This window comes from Montipora capricornis, chromosome 7 (assembly GCF_036669925.1).
Source record: "Montipora capricornis isolate CH-2021 chromosome 7, ASM3666992v2, whole genome shotgun sequence".
In the NCBI taxonomy this organism is placed as follows: domain Eukaryota; kingdom Metazoa; phylum Cnidaria; class Anthozoa; order Scleractinia; family Acroporidae; genus Montipora; species Montipora capricornis.
This window is the reverse complement of record NC_090889.1, coordinates 15,866,737-15,886,736: the sequence shown is the minus strand read 5'-3', so window position 1 is coordinate 15,886,736 and position 20,000 is coordinate 15,866,737. Positions and strand designations below refer to the sequence as shown.

The following is a 20,000-nucleotide window of genomic DNA, read 5'->3' as shown; positions in this document are numbered from 1 at the left end:
ACAGTTGATATTTGCATTTGTCAAGGGAAAAGTACGTAGGGTAAAGAGGCACTTTAATTCAAGGGAGAAAATTTTCCGAATTGTTTTATAGTTTTTATTTTAAGTAAAGGTTAAAGTCACGCCTGTCGATCGAAGAAAAAGTATGTAAAAAGATCAAACATTTCAGTACTTTTTCGCCGGAAGTAGAAGTTCATTTTGATTGACAGCATATGTAGACTATCTGAGCGCTTTTCATAGGAATCAAATAATTGTCTTCCCTCGCAAACGTTTGAGGTGTTTATATCTAATCATCATATTTTACTTTTTGGGGCATTAAAGCGTATTTTAAGAAAGTATTAAGAAATGAAAACCCACAAGCCAACCACAAGGGGAACATAGGTTAGCGGAATTAAGACAAATAATCATAATATTAGAACTGACCTTCAAAACTTCTCTGACGAAGCATATCAGCGAATTAATTATCGTCGCATCAGAAGAAAAATCATGGGACTTCACGAGGTGTTAAATCATGCTCTAACAGTACACTGCCAGCGAACGAGAATAAACACACTTGTAGCGACAAAGAAGTAAGACCAAGGGCATTTCCTTCAGTCTTCTCACATGACAAGGAAAATACTATGTGAACGATTCACATAACCAGCCCGCATTCTGATATCACCGTCACCATCTGTTTTCGATGGTTATTATGCACAACCCAGATTGCGCTTCCATTGACAGCTTTTGCGTTTGCTGTGTTTGATGAGATCGATGTGCGCGTCTTTTTTCTCTTTAGCATGAAGGCCGATCCACTCCAAAAACATGTTTGAAAAGTCCGAAGAATATTAGTCACAATGAAGCTGGAGGAACCCTAGAACTTAAAGTAGAACTGAAGGCCAGAATCAGCAATTTTCCAACATTTTTTTTGGAAAGCCTAACATAAGTAAAGTTAAGTTTCTGGAGTTATTTATTCTCGTTTCCTGTTTTTGTTCAGTGCGTGCTCAAAAACTAAATCAGCAGACTGCTGTGACGTATAATATGGGGAACAGAGATTTCGTAATCAAGAAAAACAAGTTAAACACTAGTGCTGCTATGGATATTTTCCTCGTTGCTTTGCTGTTTCTTCACGGACTCAATATTCACGACAAACATCAATCTAAACACTGCTTCTATATAGGGTGTTCTCTCACGTCTTCAATATCATACGTCATAAGCTGCAAAAATGACCGCTGACTCCTCCATTCTGAGCCGCAATGCTGATGGCCCAAAATCAGAATAAAAACCTTTTTTTTTAGGCGGGATAACGACGGATATGCCATAAAAAAGGTTGAAAACAAGATTGCGCATGGTCTAAAGTGTAAATAAAAAGATGATTCTTTTTTTGCCCTCAGTTCCCCTTTAAGAGAGATCGACAGCTGTGACCGGAAAAAAGTGCAGTCCCCTGATTGGCCAATTATGGGGAAAGGTGTTGGGGTTGATACAAAAGTCTTTTCTTGAGGCGCAGTTTTCGTAAACATTCTTTTTGCAAATATCACAATGTAAAGATTACAACTCAAAGGCGCTTTGCTTGATTGCAATCAAATTTTGACAGTAGCTACTGTAGACAAACCTATTTGCAACAAATCAGTTTAAAGGAATTTCCATGAGAGCGTTTTCTGCGCGGTTGCTCAAAGGTTTTAGTTGGCGCTATCGATAGTGTTCTGACAAGAAAATCATAGCATTTTCTTCAATAATAAATGAAATATTCCAGTACCCACATTTAATTCAAGGGTTGGGATATTTGCGGCATAATCGGAAAGCGCTACACCCGTTTCACTGACGGAAGACACCCCTGAAGCTTAAGAATGTATCTTGTTTTGGTTTCGATTAATTCGCGAAGTTACGAAAATAATCTGAATTTCTAACTTTGAAAAATTGAAATATTTTAACAACTTGCATACGCCGCGAGCTACTGAAATTTAAATTGACCAATCAGAATTCAGTGAGCGGGAAAAATTGTGCTATTCGACTTTACGTCTATTGTTCGAAATTAAAGGGCCAGAAAACCATTTAAGGACGTTCGCGCCAAAATCTTCCTACGGTGAGATTTTCTTCATTTCTCGCCTAGAGTTAGGTCATAAAGTACTAACTCCAAAAATGCAAAAAAAAATGGGGGTCACCGACTTTGTTTCGGAGAAAATGGCAGTGGAAAAATGCCTTAATTTCGAGAAATCGGTCATAATAGCAAGATGTAGGCTCGTCTGCGCATCCATCGAAAATCATAAAAATAAACTGTTGGAGTGAAAGTTTCCGTGCATAGGTTTTTAGGAGTGAGATTTTTAGATAATTTTATGCCACTAGGGATGTGGTAAACAGTAGAGTTCATCCTCGACGAGCGTTTTCGTAAGCTCTATCCGTTGCAACCACTACCGGAATTCGATGGCACGAGGAAAGAAAATGTTACAAAAAGATAACTTCTTGCGGTGGGAATTTTTTCATTTCATCATATTTTGTAGATAGTAAGTAAAGTAAGTGATTCATGATTAAAAAAATAGGGGTCACCGATGATCTGAACGAGTAAAATCGATGTGATTTTGCAAAGCCCTTGGAAAAGTTCGTTTGTCACGCTTTTGCGTGACCTGTCGGGCAAGGACTGGAACCCAATAGAGGATCGATCGTTGAAGAGATGAAAGGTTTTTACCAAAAAAAAAAACCTTTCTCGAGCATAGCAACGAAGTTTTAAGCAGGGGTCATCTTCATTTGGTTGGTGTTTTGTATAATATCTCAACATTGCCGTCATGCTCATCCTCTGGAGTGTGTTTTTTTGTGAAATTCAACCGCTGATTGTTTCCACGCAGGTCCGCACTATTCAAGCGGACGAGGACGAAAATACTGCTCAATTTTCACGAAAGTAAAGGAAAAGAACTTTAAAAACATGCATTCACTTTGAACTTAAGTTCGTAGGGTAATAAAAACATTAAAAAGAAACAGCCCCATTAAATTTACGCAACGGTTCGTCGTCGAGTTTTCCAAACTTTCAGCCACTAGTCTACTCGATCAGCTACCTTTTCCAGAGCTTCTCCATCCTCCCGCTCACTTCTCTTTAAAGTTTCATGATGATTCGGAAATAAATGTGCCATTCTTTTGCCGGCCTGGAATTTTTTCCTCGGCGTTTTTGTCGCCGTGTTATTTTAACTGATGCTTGAAAATTTGTATGAAAGTCAAGTGGACCGCACTACTGATAAAACCTCGCGAATATCAGTCGTGCAGTAGTCTACTTGACTTTCATAAATATTTAAATCAATTTTGACTGATCACGATCTTCTCTGATCCAACGCTGTGCAAGACTTATCGTCCACGGCCTAAGAACAAGAGTTAAACCTCAACTTTACTAATGCTCGAAGTAATGCGTGACATATTACAGTCGCGTTACCTGCGCAGTAACGTTGCGCAGAAACAATTAGCGCGAACGTCCTTAAAAGATTTTGTGGCAACTTTTTTGTCAACAAACTTAGGCCGAAAAAGTGGGTTGCCAGCAAGGGCCGATTCAAACGTCAGCTGTTGTGCTGTTGTGCTTTTTTCTAACTAATTTGAGACGAATTCAGTCTATTATTTTCGAATAAAGTGTAAGAAGTCGTCAAAACTGTATTGATAATGTATTTCTTTGTGTTAAAGTCGCAAAAAAGGACTTTGATGGCGTCCTTTTCACAGGGTAGATCGACAACAAGGTCGTTTACGCACAGAAGTGCACCTTTTCCGGTGAAAGGGCAAAGGATTCAGAGGATAGCAAAGTTTTGACTGCCGCGCGCACTGCGGGCGCGGGTTCCTTATGCAAGGCAGTGAGTTAATATGAAGACTCTATCCAATTCAAAAGGAATTACAAACTACGTTTTCGGGGCATCATTTGTTGCTATTAGTACTACGTTAGTTTTGACACGTTGCATGACCGATAAAAACCCATACAAAACCCCCAGGGGAGGGAAGGTACTAAAAAAAAAAATTAATATTGGGAGGCTACGCTCCGAGGTCCGACCCCTTACTCTTTTATGTACCATTTTTGGCAGAAAAGATACCCCTTTCGTATACCTTCCATTGACAAATGGTACCCCTTGTTTTACGTTCCACTGGAAAATAGTAGCCCTTTCACAAACCTCCTTAAGAACACGGCATCCTCTTTCTAGCCCTCAGTCATAAGGTATGTGTGTTTGAAATATTTTAATGAAACGCCCTTTCAAATACCTAAATGACAGATTTCCCTACCCTTTCATATACCTGACGCGTGAAAAAAGTACCCCTTCCGGGCGGAGCCTCCCCGTATAGGCCATTATAGGGAGTACCCCCCACCCCCCGGGTACAAAACACCAATTACCTTTCATGAAACAAATTACAACGACGATATGAAAGCTGTAACAGGTACTAATGGCTTAAATAGAAATCAACACTTAACCGTTAACGAAACCAGCCTTGCATACGGCGGCTGCGCCCACAGTACACGCGGCAATCAAAACTTGACTGTCCTCCGTAAGTGGTACGTTTCATGTGTGCCTAAATGACGTAGTTTGTTTAGCTGCAAGAAATGCCGCTCGAAACGAACCGATCATGGGTATTTTTCTTTATTTTTTCCCAAGTTGAACAAATATAAAGGCAATATTAAAATTGTTTTGACCTATATAGCTAGAGATTGCTGGGTTAAGTTCCGCGAAGAACAAGCTATTTAGTGTATAATTTCACAGCTAAAATCTTTTCTGGCGAAAACAAACCAGCGAGTTGCCGGACGCGGGTGACCAGGTTTTGGCGCCAAACTTAAAGCTTAAAACCCAAAAATGTTTCAAATTTTTAATTTGTTACTATTGTAGCTGTTGTAATTTTTCTTTTTTTTAATCCTTTGTGGCTTATCGATGTGGTCTCCAGAGAGAAAAAGTTCCCCGATTTAAAAGCCTTTCGTGGGAACATTCATTCTCTTGTAGCGGTAATTTGTATAAACATTACCGAACTTTCACCGATCACCGTCCCCAACCAAAACCGTCGCTAAACTGCAAGGAGGCCACCGATATATTTCTGGACGAGGACTTAGGCGCCAACTACCGGAAAGCCAGACTTCGAGAACTTTTCAAAGGAGGGCTCACCATTGAAGAACTCGTGAAACTCGCCCTTCCGCAGATCGCAAAAATTGTTCAAACAAGCCAGTTCATTTTCGAAAAGTGCAAGTAAAAATTAGGAGAATTCAGGAAAGAAACTGTGAAAAACGAATTCATTGAACTTTGCAAGCACATATTCAGAACCTTTCCTTCGCTTCCAAAAGAACTTGCGCTGTCTTCAAGCCCTTGTCTAACCGACATCACTTCTTAGCTCGGTCAGAGATTCAACATGCGGCCAGCTTCAGCACACAATTGCTGTGACGTCATACAGTACAGTTTTTCCCGCCTGCTGAATGCTGATTGGTCAATTGAAATTTCAGAGGCGCCGGCTGTATGCAAAGAGGTGATCGACAGTAGAAATTCTTTCCTGTACCTCCGATTTCGGGAAACAAACGAAGAGAACACAAAAAGTGACCATAACCATGGCCTGTGGATGACGCAGACTATATACATGAGGCCACTAAAATGTGCCGTTATATTTTCTACACATTTACACGTTCCAGACCTCACAGAAACTAGCCAATAATAACAAACGTTACAATTTGTGGATACGAGGATACAACCTCGTTTCCAGGGTCTCTCTTCTCTGCCTCCATTGTCTTTTCTCAACGACAACGGAGGTTGACGAAGAAAAACAAACGGCCCCTTTTTATAACGTGGTCTGCCCCGCAGGGGGCATCCCACGTAATAAGTTGATCTGTAAAAACGCCGTTCCACAAATACAATGAAGTTGTATGTTCCTGATCATGTGCCTTGAATATGTATATTGGAAATTGTTTATATAAGGAGGCTCGAAAGGATTTTTTACCACAATTGCTTGTAATCTCGCAATCTGATTGGTTAATTTGCCGTTGTAGATAAGAGTCTAGACGACGCTCCTCGCGTCAATTTGTCACGCAATGTAATAGCGCTCATTTTGGAAAATAAACCAATCATATTGCTGGAAAGTTATTGATAAGGCTTGCTCTTTCTGTGTGTCATGATTTTGGTCACCCTCTGAATTAACACTTTCTTTAGTGTTGAATATGGTGGTAAAAAACAAATAGAAGGTGGTTCAGCGTTGTCTGTACTCTTATCGACAACGATATTCGTCATCACACTGGTCAAAATTCTCGGCTACGCCTCGTGAGTCCACAACATTTTAACCACTGTGATGACCAATATCATTGTCGATAAGAGTACAGACAACGCTGAACCACTTTCGATTTGTTAATTTCACATGTAACAGTGGGATTCCAATGGAAAAGGGTTACAACACTGTCGATTATTTCCGTAGGGGAATGTTTTGATATCTGTCTAATACTATTGCAAGGCATTTTTCCGCGAGAGTCAAATTGTTGCCATGGTAACAGAACAGCACTGCAAAACGAGCCAGTCTAAAACTTGGAAATTATCTTAAGGACTTTCGCGCCCATTTTTTATGTTTTTTATTCATGGAATAATTATTGTTACTTTGTTTCAAAGCAAGATCACTTTTTAACCTCCTTCTGTTAAAAGAGGTGCTGAGGGTAGGGTGGCGTTCAATAGGTATGGCTTGTTCATTAGAGAAATGTTTTTATCACAAACTGCAATATTAACTACAATGTCTCCAAGGTACGATATATTTAGAGAGCAGTAGACTACGGCCACTCTCTCTTCCGTCAATAGTTTATGGAGAGCGAGGCAGAAATGAAAACATGCGGAAAAAAAATAGCCGTGTGAAATCTGGACTCATGCACTCACTCCCTAGAGTCCAGAATTTTTTGCGTGGCCATTTATTCCCATATCTGTCTTTTTGTTTGCGCTCCCCGATTTAAGCGGCGAAAGGGGGACTGCTTGTAGCCTAAGAAAGCAGGAGTGGTACCCATATTGTACCTGTAAGGGAGAAGTTCAAATGGCAACAACTCTAACAGCAGATTACAATTCACACAAAAAATGCTACACTTTCTTATAGTTTCATTAATCAGTTATTCCAGTCTAAAACATAAGAAGATAGATATGCACCTGTTAAATATGGCAAATGTAATACCAATCTTAATTGAACTGTAATGCATGCTAAAAAATCTGCTTGTGTTTAAAAACAGTTTTCCAAGCCATAATGAAATATACCGTCTTATGATTGAAATTTTGTAGCCCTACATTTTTAAAGAATATTCTACAGTTCTAACACTGATCTGCGCCTAATATTGACACTAACATTAACCCAAAGCCTACATGTAATTGTTGGCAATAGACAGTCATTGTTTACACTTAAAGGGGTTCTTTGTCTTGTTTTTCATAAACAGAGAACTGTGCGCTTTCATCATGCTAGTATGACAGAAAAAAAATACAGATAACATATTTTCCTAAAATTAAATTATTAATCGCTGATCAAGGATAACAAAGACGTGAGACAAATTTTGCTTGACTGAGGACAAAACACTGCATTACATAATTCCTAAACTAACCCAACAGCCATCCACCGTCAATAATGACTTCACACCCTGTCATGTAAGGAGCCTCATCTGATGCAAGAAACACAGCTAACTTAGCAATTTCCTGTGGAGTTCCAAGACGACCATGTTTCTGTCGTGCAAGGAACTTTTTCATAGCTTCCTCAGGATCCGGAGCACTATTGATGCGATCTCTCAGCGAAGGAGTATCGACTGCGCCTGGGCAAATGGCATGTGTGCGGATACCACTGGAAGTGAAATCTGCAGCAAGGGCTTTTGTTAATGCAATAACAGCTCCCTTTGTTGCACTGTACACAAATCGATTTGGTACTCCTTGGAGGGTTGAAGCACAAGATGCCATGTTGATGACAACTCCACTTTTTTGTGATAGCATAACTGGAAGGAACTCACGAGTCATACGATACATACTCTTCACATTAATGTCGAAGGAATGGTCCCAGTCTATAATAAAAAAATATGTAAATTAACAACACCCAGTCTATAGCAAATTACGTTTTCATGTTAGGAGAAATCTGATGCAAGGGCAATTGTGCAATAATATTTTACTTTGATCTTAACTTACCAAGTCACACATGTACACTTATAATAACTTTATATAATTTTATACAGTGCATTGAAGGCCTCTAAGTCTATCTGAATTTAAAAGCAAAATAATTAAATGCTTTTGCTCAGGCTTTGAATTAGAAATTATCAAAAATGAATCTTTGAGGTTGCACTTGGGGACAATAATTATTGCTTTTAAGAATGTACATCCTGCCCTTGAATTTTAAGGAAGCAACCACCACTTTGCATCTCTCTATGAAATAGTGGTAAAATTCTGTCTCTCTGGAAAGTTTTGGGAATCTAGGGGAGTTTTACTGCCGTGATCGCAAGTCCAGTATTTATTTCACCCCGACAACTAAGAGTCTATGTGTATTTTATACAGCTGATATACCATTGCGTGGTCACTCTGACCATAACTGCTCCTCAACAACCATATTGGTTGGTTGAGCACCGGGCTATCTCGCGGGAGGTATTGAGTTAAACTCCGGCCAGACCAACACTCAGGGTCTTTAAATAACTGAGGAGAAAGTGCTTCCTTTGCAATTACACCTGCAAATGGTTAGACTCTCTAGTCTTCTCGGATAAGGACGATAAGCCTGAGGTCCCGCCTCACAACCCTTCAATGTTCATAATCCTGTGGGACGTAAAAGAACCACACACTTGTCGCAAAGAGTAGGTCATGTAGTTCCCAGTGTTGTGGTCTGTCTTCTGTGATGTATCATGGTTGGGAGGGTAAATGCTCGGAGATATTAGCTACACCAAGCTACTCTAAAAATCCGATGGTAAATAAAGATAGATGATATGATATGATATGTTGATGAATGAAAATCATCCTCGGAGACCCTGGGGCAGATCGCGGAGGCAAGGAGCGAAAGAAAATGGCGACGAAGAAGAGCCCCTGGGGACACGTGCTCACCAGACCAGTGCCAAACAGTCGGGTAATTCTGAATTCTGATTGGTGCAGGATTGGTGCCAGGTATTCCTTGTGTTTCTCTGCCCAATCAGAGGTCAACAAACCGTGAAGTCGTTTCGTGTCTTTTTACATGGTTATTACTTGATCGTCATACTCGCCTGGTTCGTTCGGCAAGGGTTTGCTCGAGGGTTAGAAATGTCGCAATCACAGCACAAAATGTACAGGGAATCGTTCGGAATATCGGCGGAGAAATAAGCTGGACCTTTCGCGGGAATCGTTACAGTAGCGTATTTTCAAGTGTGCGACATTTGTCTAAAGATGTCCTCCCAGATTCACCTAAAATAGCAGTGATTAATTTTGACCTATATCAAATACAAGGTGTTACAAATGAACCCACTGGGAACTCGGAAAAATCAGAGCGCCAGATGGGATTCGAACCCACGACCCTCCGAGATCTAGTACGGATGCTCTAACCCTAACCCTAACCCTAACCCTCACCCTAACCCTAACCTCATTCTACCCCAGCCCTTTTCCCTCGGAGGGCCTGCTCGCAGGCTAAAAGTCGTGCTGCGTGCTCGAAATACCAGTGTGGTCCGTGCGATCAAGAATTTGTCGAGATTAGCAACATTTCAGCCACAACAATTGATGCAAGAAATCTAGAAATACCTCTACCAGGAAAAGGGGGCAGAATGAAAATAATTGTTAGGTCAAAATTAGCGAATGTGAGACAATGATTAACATATATCAAATACACCTTCAAATGCAAGGTGTATTTGATATATGTTAATCATTGTCTCACATTCGCTCACTTTGGTGGTTGGTTGGCTGCATCGTTCACAGAAATACAATACATACAATACAATACAAACTTAATTGACTGCTCCCCATAGGGGCTTTTCAGGGCCAATGAAACACAACGAAACGACGGAACAGAACAACAACAACTGTTAAGAATCCCAACTGGCCGGAGGCAAACCAGTTGGCTATTTACAAGTGCAACTGGGAAGTTGAACCAGGGACTACCAGGAAAAAATTCGACGAGTGGTCAGGACGGGTCTTGAACCCGGGGTCTCCGGATCTCAAGGCAAGCACCCTAACCACTGGGCCACACTGTATTTTAATGATGCCTCTCAATGTGACTGCGCGATGCAGTTATGAGCTATGCTGTCAGTCGTTATTTGACCCTGTGGCTGCGTGATGCAGCTCGAGTCAAATACCCACATTTCATCCTTGAGTCTCCAGTAGCTCAGTGGTTAAGGTCTCATTCAATCTCCTGCCCAGCCCCAGTCCCTCGGAGAGCCTGCTCGCAGGCTACACGACTTTATTTCAATGCGCGACAAATTCCACGCTATCGAGCTCGTGTTCTCTTCACGATATTGTTCACGATGAGCCAACCGAAAGAAACAGTAGACGACTGTTGTCGAGTGTGTTCTTTTTGTTAGTAAAAAGAGAAAGCAAAACTTTCATGGTAAATTTTTGAGAATATTTTCAAAAAGAACAGTTTTCGATCAAAAAGTCCTGGCAGATGATGGTCTTTCTCGTGCATTGTGCGACACTTGTCACAAAAGAGTAGAATCATTCTGGGAAAAAAAAAGTCGTCATTTGCCATTTCAGCAAACCACTTTTTGAAAAGGAGACATACGCTTTCTCCTATGACATCGAGCCAAGGGGATGCACAAACTGCTTTTTGCATTGACAAGACAAAAGGTTATAGAATTCACATTGAAAATGTACCAGTTAAGCCAATTCCACCATCTTCGGTGATGTTTTGTCCTGGTGAGTTAAAAAATCACCACGAGGAAAGCACCCAAACGCCAAAATCAAGTTGCCATTGCTTTCCAAACTCAAGCAAAGGAACATCCGTCAAGGTATTCACATTTCCAATAATTATGTATACATACACACACTGTATATAGATGTAGAAACACATGTTTTATTGTACTGACAGTGTATTAAAAAATAAAATTTGCCAGCAAGTTTCAAGTTTATTGCAAATTACTTAGTTCAACTTATTAGAGAAGATGCCATATCCTCGTCCTTTAGGAGGATGAGAACAGGTGTTCAGCCGAGCACTCCGGCTTAATGCCACGCATGCATGCCAACTGAGCCGTTCCAGAGGATAATGAATCAAGATGAATACAACCGGAAATAGCGTTTGTTAGATTTGGTCAGGTTCATCTCAAAAGTTCGTCCACTGTCCTTCCCTGATTTGTTTGGAAACAAGTGAGAAGCGTTATTTTGCATTCTTAAAGTAAACTTTCAAAAAATTATCTGGTGGAATTTTTTTCATCTTTCAGCTTTTTCATAAATGTTTCAAATTCTACTTCAGTTTATAGTTCTTTCTCATCATGTGCTGGGTCATAATAATAATCATCATTATTTTTGTTCAACTGTGTCCAGGTACATACTTGTATAACTATAGAAAGAGTATGCTGTTTACTTCTTTCTGTGGGAAATAATAATTTTTTTCTGATGTGTCCAATAAAGCTGATAAATTAATAACAAATATTGAAAGAATGTGAATTAATTATTAAAAGTTGTCACATTTTTGGGATCTTTGCTGTAAAGAGAAATATCAAGCTTAATATTTTATATTTGCAGAGGTACAAACTCAGAATATTACGTACCACGCTCCAAACTCATTTCACTATTGCAGAAGATTCCTTTCGGCATTGTTTTAGATTTTACTTGAATAGTCATTGATTAAGTCTCCCAAATTAACCTCAGTACTCTGCTGTTGTTATTACTGTTTAACACTGCACACTTTTGTATGAAATATGAAATAGCAAACAAGAATTTCAATCGATCAATCAGCTTTATTTAAAACATAGTAAATGGCTCGGCAAGCTGGTTTTCAGACATGCCGTGTAAGAATTACAAAATATGAATGCTAAAAATTATAAAGCCCTATTTACCATATTTTAATACAAAACAAGCCATGTAAAAATGTGCCCTAGCGATGTAAAATGTGTCCCAGGATATCGCACGTTTAAAGCTTGCAAGATCCCTTATCTCACGTATTTGACTTGACAGTTGGTTCCAAGGATTTGCACCTCGATAAGAGAAAGAACGTTTAAGAAAATTCGTTTTAGGTAGAGGTAATTGGAAGTCATAGTTCGAACCCCTCAAGTTATAATTGTGAACTTCTGAGGTTCTATGAAAATACTCCTGAAGATACGTCAGACAATTATTATTGAGTACTTTAAACATCGTGACTAACAAGTGCCTTTTCTCTCTTTCTTCTAAGTTAGACCGCTCTAGAGAATGTAAATACATACATACATACTTAAATATGTATGTATTTAAAGTTAGACCACTCTAGCGAATTTAGCACTGCTGATGATCGAATTGAGTGAATCAGCCTTAGTAATAATCCGTGCCGCTCTATTTTGTAACTTTTGAGTAATTTGTGAGCACACGTTTTGGAGCAGTCACTCCATACAACATCACAATAATCAAAATAAGGTTGTAAAAGTGAATAGTAAATTGTCTTAAGAGTCTCTTGATTGTCAGTTAATTTTCTAGCTAAATACAACATTCGCGAGCCATTTGAGACTTTAAATGAAATATGTTTGATCTGATCATCCCAGGTTTGCATTTCATCAATATGAACCTCCAATGACTTAAGGCGCTGTTACACTGCGTTGCGAGACAAGTTGCACCGCGAAAAGTAGAACTTAATTTTACTTTCGGCAACGGCTCTTGCAACTTGTCTCGCAACGATTTTGGCCGTTGCAGGGTATGGTACACGGTGAAATGTTTCGTGCAACTTGTGCCAACACAATGTCACCAAAACATTGCGAGACAAGTGGCGCGAAACATTTCAGTGTACCAGCGCCTTTAGTAGACTTGGTTCATGTTCAATTGGCCAATCATCCATCTTTAAATTCATGAATTAAGCTTTTGTCAAGTTTTACCGAGAACCAATAGTCATATAACTAGTTTTGGAGGTATTGCAACTTAATTTCTTTGTCTTAAGCCAATCATGTACTGCAGCTAAATCACTATTTAAGGAACATTCAATTGTGGCTATATCTTCATGAGCCATAGTTATAGACCTTTTTCATAATGGCGGCCCGATAAAATATTCTTTTGTTTTATTACTGAAAACCCTTGCTAGCCTCGCTACAATGTGCAAAATTCAAAAGAATATGTTAACCAAAATGAGGCCAGTAGGTACAATTAACATAAATACAATAGAATATCAAATCGGTCGCCATTTATGAAAGTGGTCTATATACGTATCATCGGCAAACATACCAGGTGTTGTATGTTGTAGACATTGTGGGAAATCGTTTACATAAATTATAAACAAAAATTAAAATAATTGTTAGGTCAAAATTAATCACTGCTATTTTAGGTGAATCGGCCGGAGGACATCACCCAAATCTCGCACACTTGGAAACACGCTACTGTAACGATACCTGCGAAAGGAAGTGGAGGAGGAGGTGGGGGCGTTTGCTTTTATGTAAAAAAGTCAATTAACTTTTCGGTGCGCAACGATCTTTGCATGGGCAGTCTTGAGAACCTTTGTATTGAAATACGCAAACCTTGCTCTAAATCATTTATTGTTGCTACGTGGTATAGACCACCTAATTCGCTTGTTAGTATATTTTCACCTTTTGAAGAGTTGATTGGGAAATTGGATTCCCTTAATACTGAATTCTACCTTTTAGGGGATCTAAATTGCAATATGGCCGCATCCCAGTTTGATAGCGATACATGCAAATTATTAACTATCACGGATGTTTATGGTCTTCAACAACTCATAACAGAACCAACAAGAATAACCGAAACTTCTGCAACATTGATTGATTTAACTTTTACTAACTGTCCTGACAAAGTGTTATGCTCAGGTGTGCGTCATATTGGCATTAGCGATCACAGCATGGTCTATGTCTATCGAAAATTAGCCATTAATGGACAGAGTAAGGGTCACACTAATATAACCTATAGGAATTTTCGAAGTTTTGACCGTGATAAATTTCGTAGCGATGTTGCATCTCAAGATTGGGATCACATAAACAATTCTTCCAATCCAAATGATATGTGGAATGAATGGAAGGAATCCTTTTGGGCTATTGTTAACAAGCACGCTCCATTGAGAACCACTCGTGTTCGCGCGCGGGGTTCCCCATGGATTACTTCTGAGCTTAAAAAACAGATGCACGATCGAGATATTTTGAAACTCAGAGCAATTAGATCAAAAAATCCTAATGATTGGGTTCACTTTAAAAGACAGCGGAACAAAGTCAATAGTGCGGCTAGGCTAGCGAAGCAAGTTTATTATCAAAATATGCTAAACGAGCATAAGGGTGATTCCCGCAAAACCTGGCAGATCATCAATGAGCTGTCTTCCCGAAATTTCGTGGAAACGTCTGTGAAACAACTGAATGTAAATGAGCAATCAGTAACAGATCCAGCAGAAATAGCGCCGAATTTAATCGTTATTTTGCTACCATTGGCCCGAAACTTGCTAGTGATACTCCTTCTTCAGATGGCAACAGCTATCTGAATTATCTCACTAGCACGGATAAGGAGTTTCAGTTCCGCCCAACCTCCACAAATGAAGTATTTTCACTGCTGAATAAACTGAAAAAATCAAAGGCAGTCGGCCTTGACAAAATTTCTTCTCGACTTATTCGTGAATGCGCGGATCTTATTTGCAAACCGCTGTGCTATATTTTCAATCAGTCATTAAATGTAGGTGTGTTCCCAGACGACTGGAAGTGTGCACGGGTCACTCCACTATTCAAACAAGGGGAACGTGATGACCTAAACAATTACCGCCCAATTTCCGTTATCCCGGTTATAGCCAAAGTGTTCGAAAGAATAGTTTATAACCAATTCTATGCGTACCTGACAAAGCATAACGTAATATGTAAATGCCAATCTGGTTTTCGCTCTATTCATTCCACCGTTACGGCTCTACTTGGGGCTACGGATACTTGGGCTTACAACATTGACCGAGTAAAAATAAACGCTGTTGTTTTCCTAGACCTAAAAAAAGCTTTCGATACGGTTAATCACGAGATCCTTTTATCTAAATTAAATAATTACGGCATACATGGCATTTCTAACAACTGGTTTAAGTCCTATTTCGACAACCGCACTCAAAAGTGTTCCATTAATGGATCACTTTCTAAAACTTGCTCACTAAGTTGCGGCGTCCCTTAAGGGACTATTTTGGGTCCATTGTTGCTTTTGCTATATATCAATGATCTGCCAAACTGTCTAACGAATTGTGTGCCATGGATGTACGCAGATGACACCCACCTAACATATGCGGGTGAAAATACAGGCGACATAGAATCAAGACTTAACCATGATCTAGAAAATGTTAAAAAATGGTTGATAGCAAACAAACTTACCCTGAACATGACAAAAACCGAATTTATGCTGATTGGATCAAGGCAGAGGTTGTATGCTCTCACAAATCCTCCAATTCCCGAGATCAATGGTGCTCCTATCACTCAAGTTTCTGTTGCTAAATCCCTGGGCGTGCTTATTGATAATAATCTTAACTGGAGTAGCCATGTCGATAAACTGACAAAGAAAGTAGCTTCTGGAATTGGAGCCCTCAAACGTATAAGGCATCTCGTTCCTCAGACGACATTGCGCTCTATTTATCACGCTTTACTTCAACCGCACTTTGACTACTGCAATGTCGTCTGAGGAAACTGTGGTATCACGTTACATGACAAATTACAAAAACTGCAAAATAGAGCAGCCAGAGTTTTGACCTTCTCTAATTTTGATGCAAATGCTAGCGAGCTATTCAAAATTTTAGGCTGGAAAAATCTAGTTAGCCAGCAACAAATTGCGCTGGCCACAATGGTCTATAAGTGTCTTCAGGGGCTAGCACCGGAATATCTATGTTCTAAATTTACAAACCGCGAATCTGTTTAAGAGACTCTGAAAGAAAGCTTAATGTTCCGTTTCCGCGGACAAATTATTATAGAAACAGCTTCAGCTATAGAGGTGCTACTGTCTGGAATAGCTTACCCCTCAAAGCGAGACAAGCAGAGTCTCTTGGGCTTTTCAAAAATCTGATTAAAGACATATTTTAGTATAAAGCACGGCATTCATGGAAAGCAGCTTCAGGATTAATATAGTTTAATTGTATTTTATTGTAATCATTTTAAAATTTTACCTTTTGTAATTTAGATTTTAGCATTGTTTGTAATCTTAGCTGATGATTTTACCGTGCATAAATAATAATAATAAATATCAAAGGTCCAGCGTATTTCTCCGCCGATATTCCGAACGATTCCCTGTACATTTTGAGCTGTGATTGCGACCGTTTCTAACCCTCGAGCAAACCCTTGCCGAACGAACCAGGCGAGTATGGCGATCAAGTAATATGCAAGTAAAAAGACAGGAAACGACTTCGCGGCCTGCTGACTTCTGATAGGGCAGAAAAACACAAAGAATTTCTGGCACCACTAGGCACCAATCAGAATTCAGAATTACCTGACTGTTTGGAATTGGTCCGGTAAGCACGTGCCCTTAGGGGCTCTTCTCGCTCTACGATGCTTTTCTTCGTCGCCATTTTCTTTCACCCCTTGCCTCCGCGATCTGCCAATGGGTCTCCGAGGATGAATGAAAACCTGAGAAACAACAATATTGATTTCACAAATTGAACTACGATTAACTTTACCTTTCTCTTCACAGTCCAAGATGGTTCCATTGTGAACTATCCCGGCGCAGTTAAAAAGAACGTCCAACTTTGTACACTCTTTGGCTAGCGATTTAATCGCATCGTAGTCTGTCACACTTAGAACTTTCGTTCGTATTCCTTCGATTGCGTCCAATTCTGCGAGCTTTTCGGCATTGATATCGGTCCCGAGCACATGAGCGCCTTCTTCAGCAAATGCTTCGCACACAGCCCGACCTATTCCTTGTGCTGCTGCAGTTACAAGAATTTCTTTTCCTTGCAACCTTCCGGGCGCCATGATTATCTCGTGACTCAAAAAGAAAAACGTTTAACCCCAACAGCAACGGTGGTCGTCGGTCAACATTCGCGGGTAACAGTGCACTGTTACCCCTCTCGTCGTCGTCGTCGTCGTCGTCGTCGTCGTCGTCGTCGGCCTCCTGACCTCTCGTAAGACGATGGAATGCACCCGGCGGATTCAACAACACTTCTTGCTGTGGCTAACCAGGCCAATGCGTGAAAGACAGTCTCCCTCTGACGTCATAGATTTTGCACTGTTGCCCGCTCAGAGACTTTGGGCGGAAAAGAGTTTTAATTGTTAGATGTCATGTGACCTCGAAGTAACCAATGAGAGCGCGCGCTACTGGGGGAAAATTTTCCGCTATATATAACATCATCGTTGTGAAGCAGTTTGCAAATGGAGAAGCAAAAGTCGTAGCTCTTAAATACGAAGACGCGCTATATAAGGGAGGGTGCCTTAGGTACCTCAAGATCAGTTGTCAATCAACCATCGTGGTATACGGACCCCTGTAAGAGATCTAATGGAAATAAAGATTACATTCGAAGCCATTTGCCTCTGTATTTCTTTTGCTCTGTAAATTTAGCTTTAAGTTTCAGCAACAAGACAATCCTCGTCACAATGGAAGAGTATGTAGAGGTTTGTACATGTTTTCGAATTCAAATTTCATCTCATAGTATTTTGAAATCTTTTGGCGCTAAGTTTGAAAACTGTTTGAGACGAACGGCGGCGTGTATTCCTACCTATTTTCAGACTATCGTAAAAGTGAAGAAAAGCGACATGGAAGTGTTCAGAGCATTTCTCGCTCAGTGTGAAGGGAAAATTGTTACGCACAGGCCCACGGCAAAGTGGAGTTCTCGAACGCGAACAGAGCTCCAACCGCCGACCGAACCGTTCGACAAAAATTTCTGCAGGCCCGCACAAGAAGAAAATGTGGAAGCCGCGCGTGTCGAAAATTCCCAACCAAATGGTATGGTAAAACAATGTTATGTTATGTTGTTGTCCTTTCCGCCCTCTTCAATTTGAATACAATATAAGACAAAAGGGCTCTGAAAGCTGTGTTTCGCCGTCATTTACATGCAAATTAGTTATTCAGGTCATGGAATAAACATGAAGGTCACAACTTCTCAGAGCAAATTGTTGTTGTAACTCGTGTAAAAGTATAATTGTATTATTGATTTGGCGTGGGTAAGTAGTGGTAAAAACTAAAGATAAATTGGGTTTTTAGACCCGATTTCCTTAGGCAATCATTTCATGTGTTATATTCACAACCGTGAACATTGCGGGACACGGGTGCCGAAAGTAAATAATAAACCCGCGATCTTTTTCTGAAAGCAGCACGTTCACAAGGAAGATACCTAAGTAATCTTCTTCCGAGTAAGAAACAGTACAACTCGTCTTCAATTATATATTTTTTTAAACAAGTTATGAGTAACAAGCTCTAAGGGAAGCAATGAGTGCTGGTGAAAAATACAAACTGAACGATCCTTACCATTCAGTTCACTCGTGTCTTCTTGTTTCGGCAGACGAAGGGCAACACATCGATTCCACAATGTGCCTCTACTGTCGGCAGACTCCTTGTATTACTACCGACAGTCGCGAACATCTTGGCTTTCGTGCAGCCCATGTACAGAACCACGTGAGGAGACGAAAGGATTACAAGACCTACTGGAGGGCACTAAAGAAATGTGGTCTATGGCAGGATCCGGTATACCTTGCTCGCAAAGTGGAGCTTGGGGACCGCATTGACGCTGTGCGGGAAAGAATGCCGAAATGCGTCGTCAAGAATGAACGAGAGAGATTCCCTAACCCTCTCGGGATCCCATACATGGGGCATAAAAGGGATTGAGATTGGGGAAAAGTACAGTTTTTCACCTCACCATACAGCATAATCTCTATATTATATTTCCAAAATTGCATAACCATATCCACAACAATAATTATGTTACAGAACAGGGAGACTGGAGATGTATAATGTACACTTACTCGATATAATAAAGTTCACTATTCGTTCAATTACAATGTTTGCTATAATAAAGTAGACCTAATGGTAGAAAAGATAATTACAAATGTTACTCTAATGTAATTTATCAGAGTGTTTTATAACATAAGTTTCCATTATTATACACAAAAAAATTGATTTAATTATTTAGTCTGAAAAACTGCGACCAGATGACTTCTCTAAAGTTAAATGTTTTTTCCACAAGCACCCTGGTCTCTGCAAGCCTGTTGGGGTGTCGAGCATGCTGATACATTTGTAGGGATGACACCTCTCGATTCACATTTTCATTCTGTAAGAAGATTTTACCGAATAATAATATTAATCATAAGGCTGTTATGGATGATATTAAGCATGATTTTACCCCCTTACCCAATCAAGCACAGCCAATTCCACATGCATTTTGTATGTGTTATCCCCAAAATGGATTCCCTTGGGGACATAGATCAGCATGACAGTATGGAGGGTCTCTATCCAGAAATTATGTTTCCCTACACTAAAAGTAATAGAATGATTAATAATTATTCCAATAAAGTTAGAGAGTGTCCTAAAATGTCTCGGATCATGACCCATGATCAGTTACCCGCATGTAGTCAGTGGCATGTCGATATATAGATGTTCCCATTATAGCTTTTTTGTATGCTGCTATGGCCCTTGACTCCGTCAGTAGCTTCTTGCTCATGATGTAACCCTCTGATTTGCACCTTGACCCTTCATTACATTTATTATGGTTATCCTGTAGAAAAAAACAAAAAAAAAACACAATGTATCTTTTTTTAACCAAGGAAAATTTCCCTGAATGCACAACTCCAATAAAGTGCATTGTTTTAAATTTTAAAATCGATTGTTTTACCTGGTAATGATCAACAACTGTTAACAGGGTTTCATGAAAGTCATCCTCATTTCCTGAACTGTTCTTCATACAAAAGGATATATGAGTCCTAGTGCTCTTCACTGAAGCAAAACAAAATTATAACCACAGGAACAATCATTGTAAACATAATGTACTCTGGACACAGGGGTTTCACTAACTTTTGACACAGCCACTCACAATACCACAGTAAACTT

General features: G+C 39.9%; 1 protein-coding gene, 1 long non-coding RNA gene and 1 pseudogene across 2 annotated transcripts; 1 reads left to right on the top strand and 2 right to left on the bottom strand.

Moving 5' to 3' along the window:
- Positions 1–7,001: 7,001 nt before the first annotated feature.
- LOC138058270 (dehydrogenase/reductase SDR family member 6-like) lies at positions 7,002–17,654 on the bottom strand. Its single transcript, XM_068904189.1, has 2 exons — positions 16,642–17,654; positions 7,002–7,966 (listed from the first exon to the last, which is right to left on the bottom strand). Exons 1-2 carry the CDS (start codon positions 16,934–16,936, stop codon positions 7,515–7,517), a joined length of 747 nt encoding a protein of 248 aa, XP_068760290.1. The 5' UTR covers positions 16,937–17,654; the 3' UTR covers positions 7,002–7,514.
- A 372-nt stretch (positions 17,655–18,026) lies between these two features.
- LOC138058272 (uncharacterized) lies at positions 18,027–19,107 on the top strand. The gene is made up of 2 exons (XR_011133837.1): positions 18,027–18,121; positions 18,460–19,107. It is a non-coding gene; the product is annotated as an uncharacterized lncRNA (long non-coding RNA).
- The window catches only part of LOC138058267 (uncharacterized), a 3,366-nt pseudogene continuing 2,183 nt past the window's right edge, over positions 18,818–20,000 (bottom strand).

What these genes read in the sequence shown, in the direction of transcription:
- LOC138058270 (XM_068904189.1), bottom strand. Translation starts at nt 16,936, where the DNA reads ATGGCGCCCGGAAGGTTGCAAGGAAAAGAAATTCTTGTAACTGCAGCA. An exon ending in CTTGGACTGTGAAGAGAAAG is followed by an intron (nt 7,967 to 16,641) that starts GTAAAGTTAATC and finishes TTTTTATTATAG; the next exon opens with ACTGGGACCATTCCTTCGAC.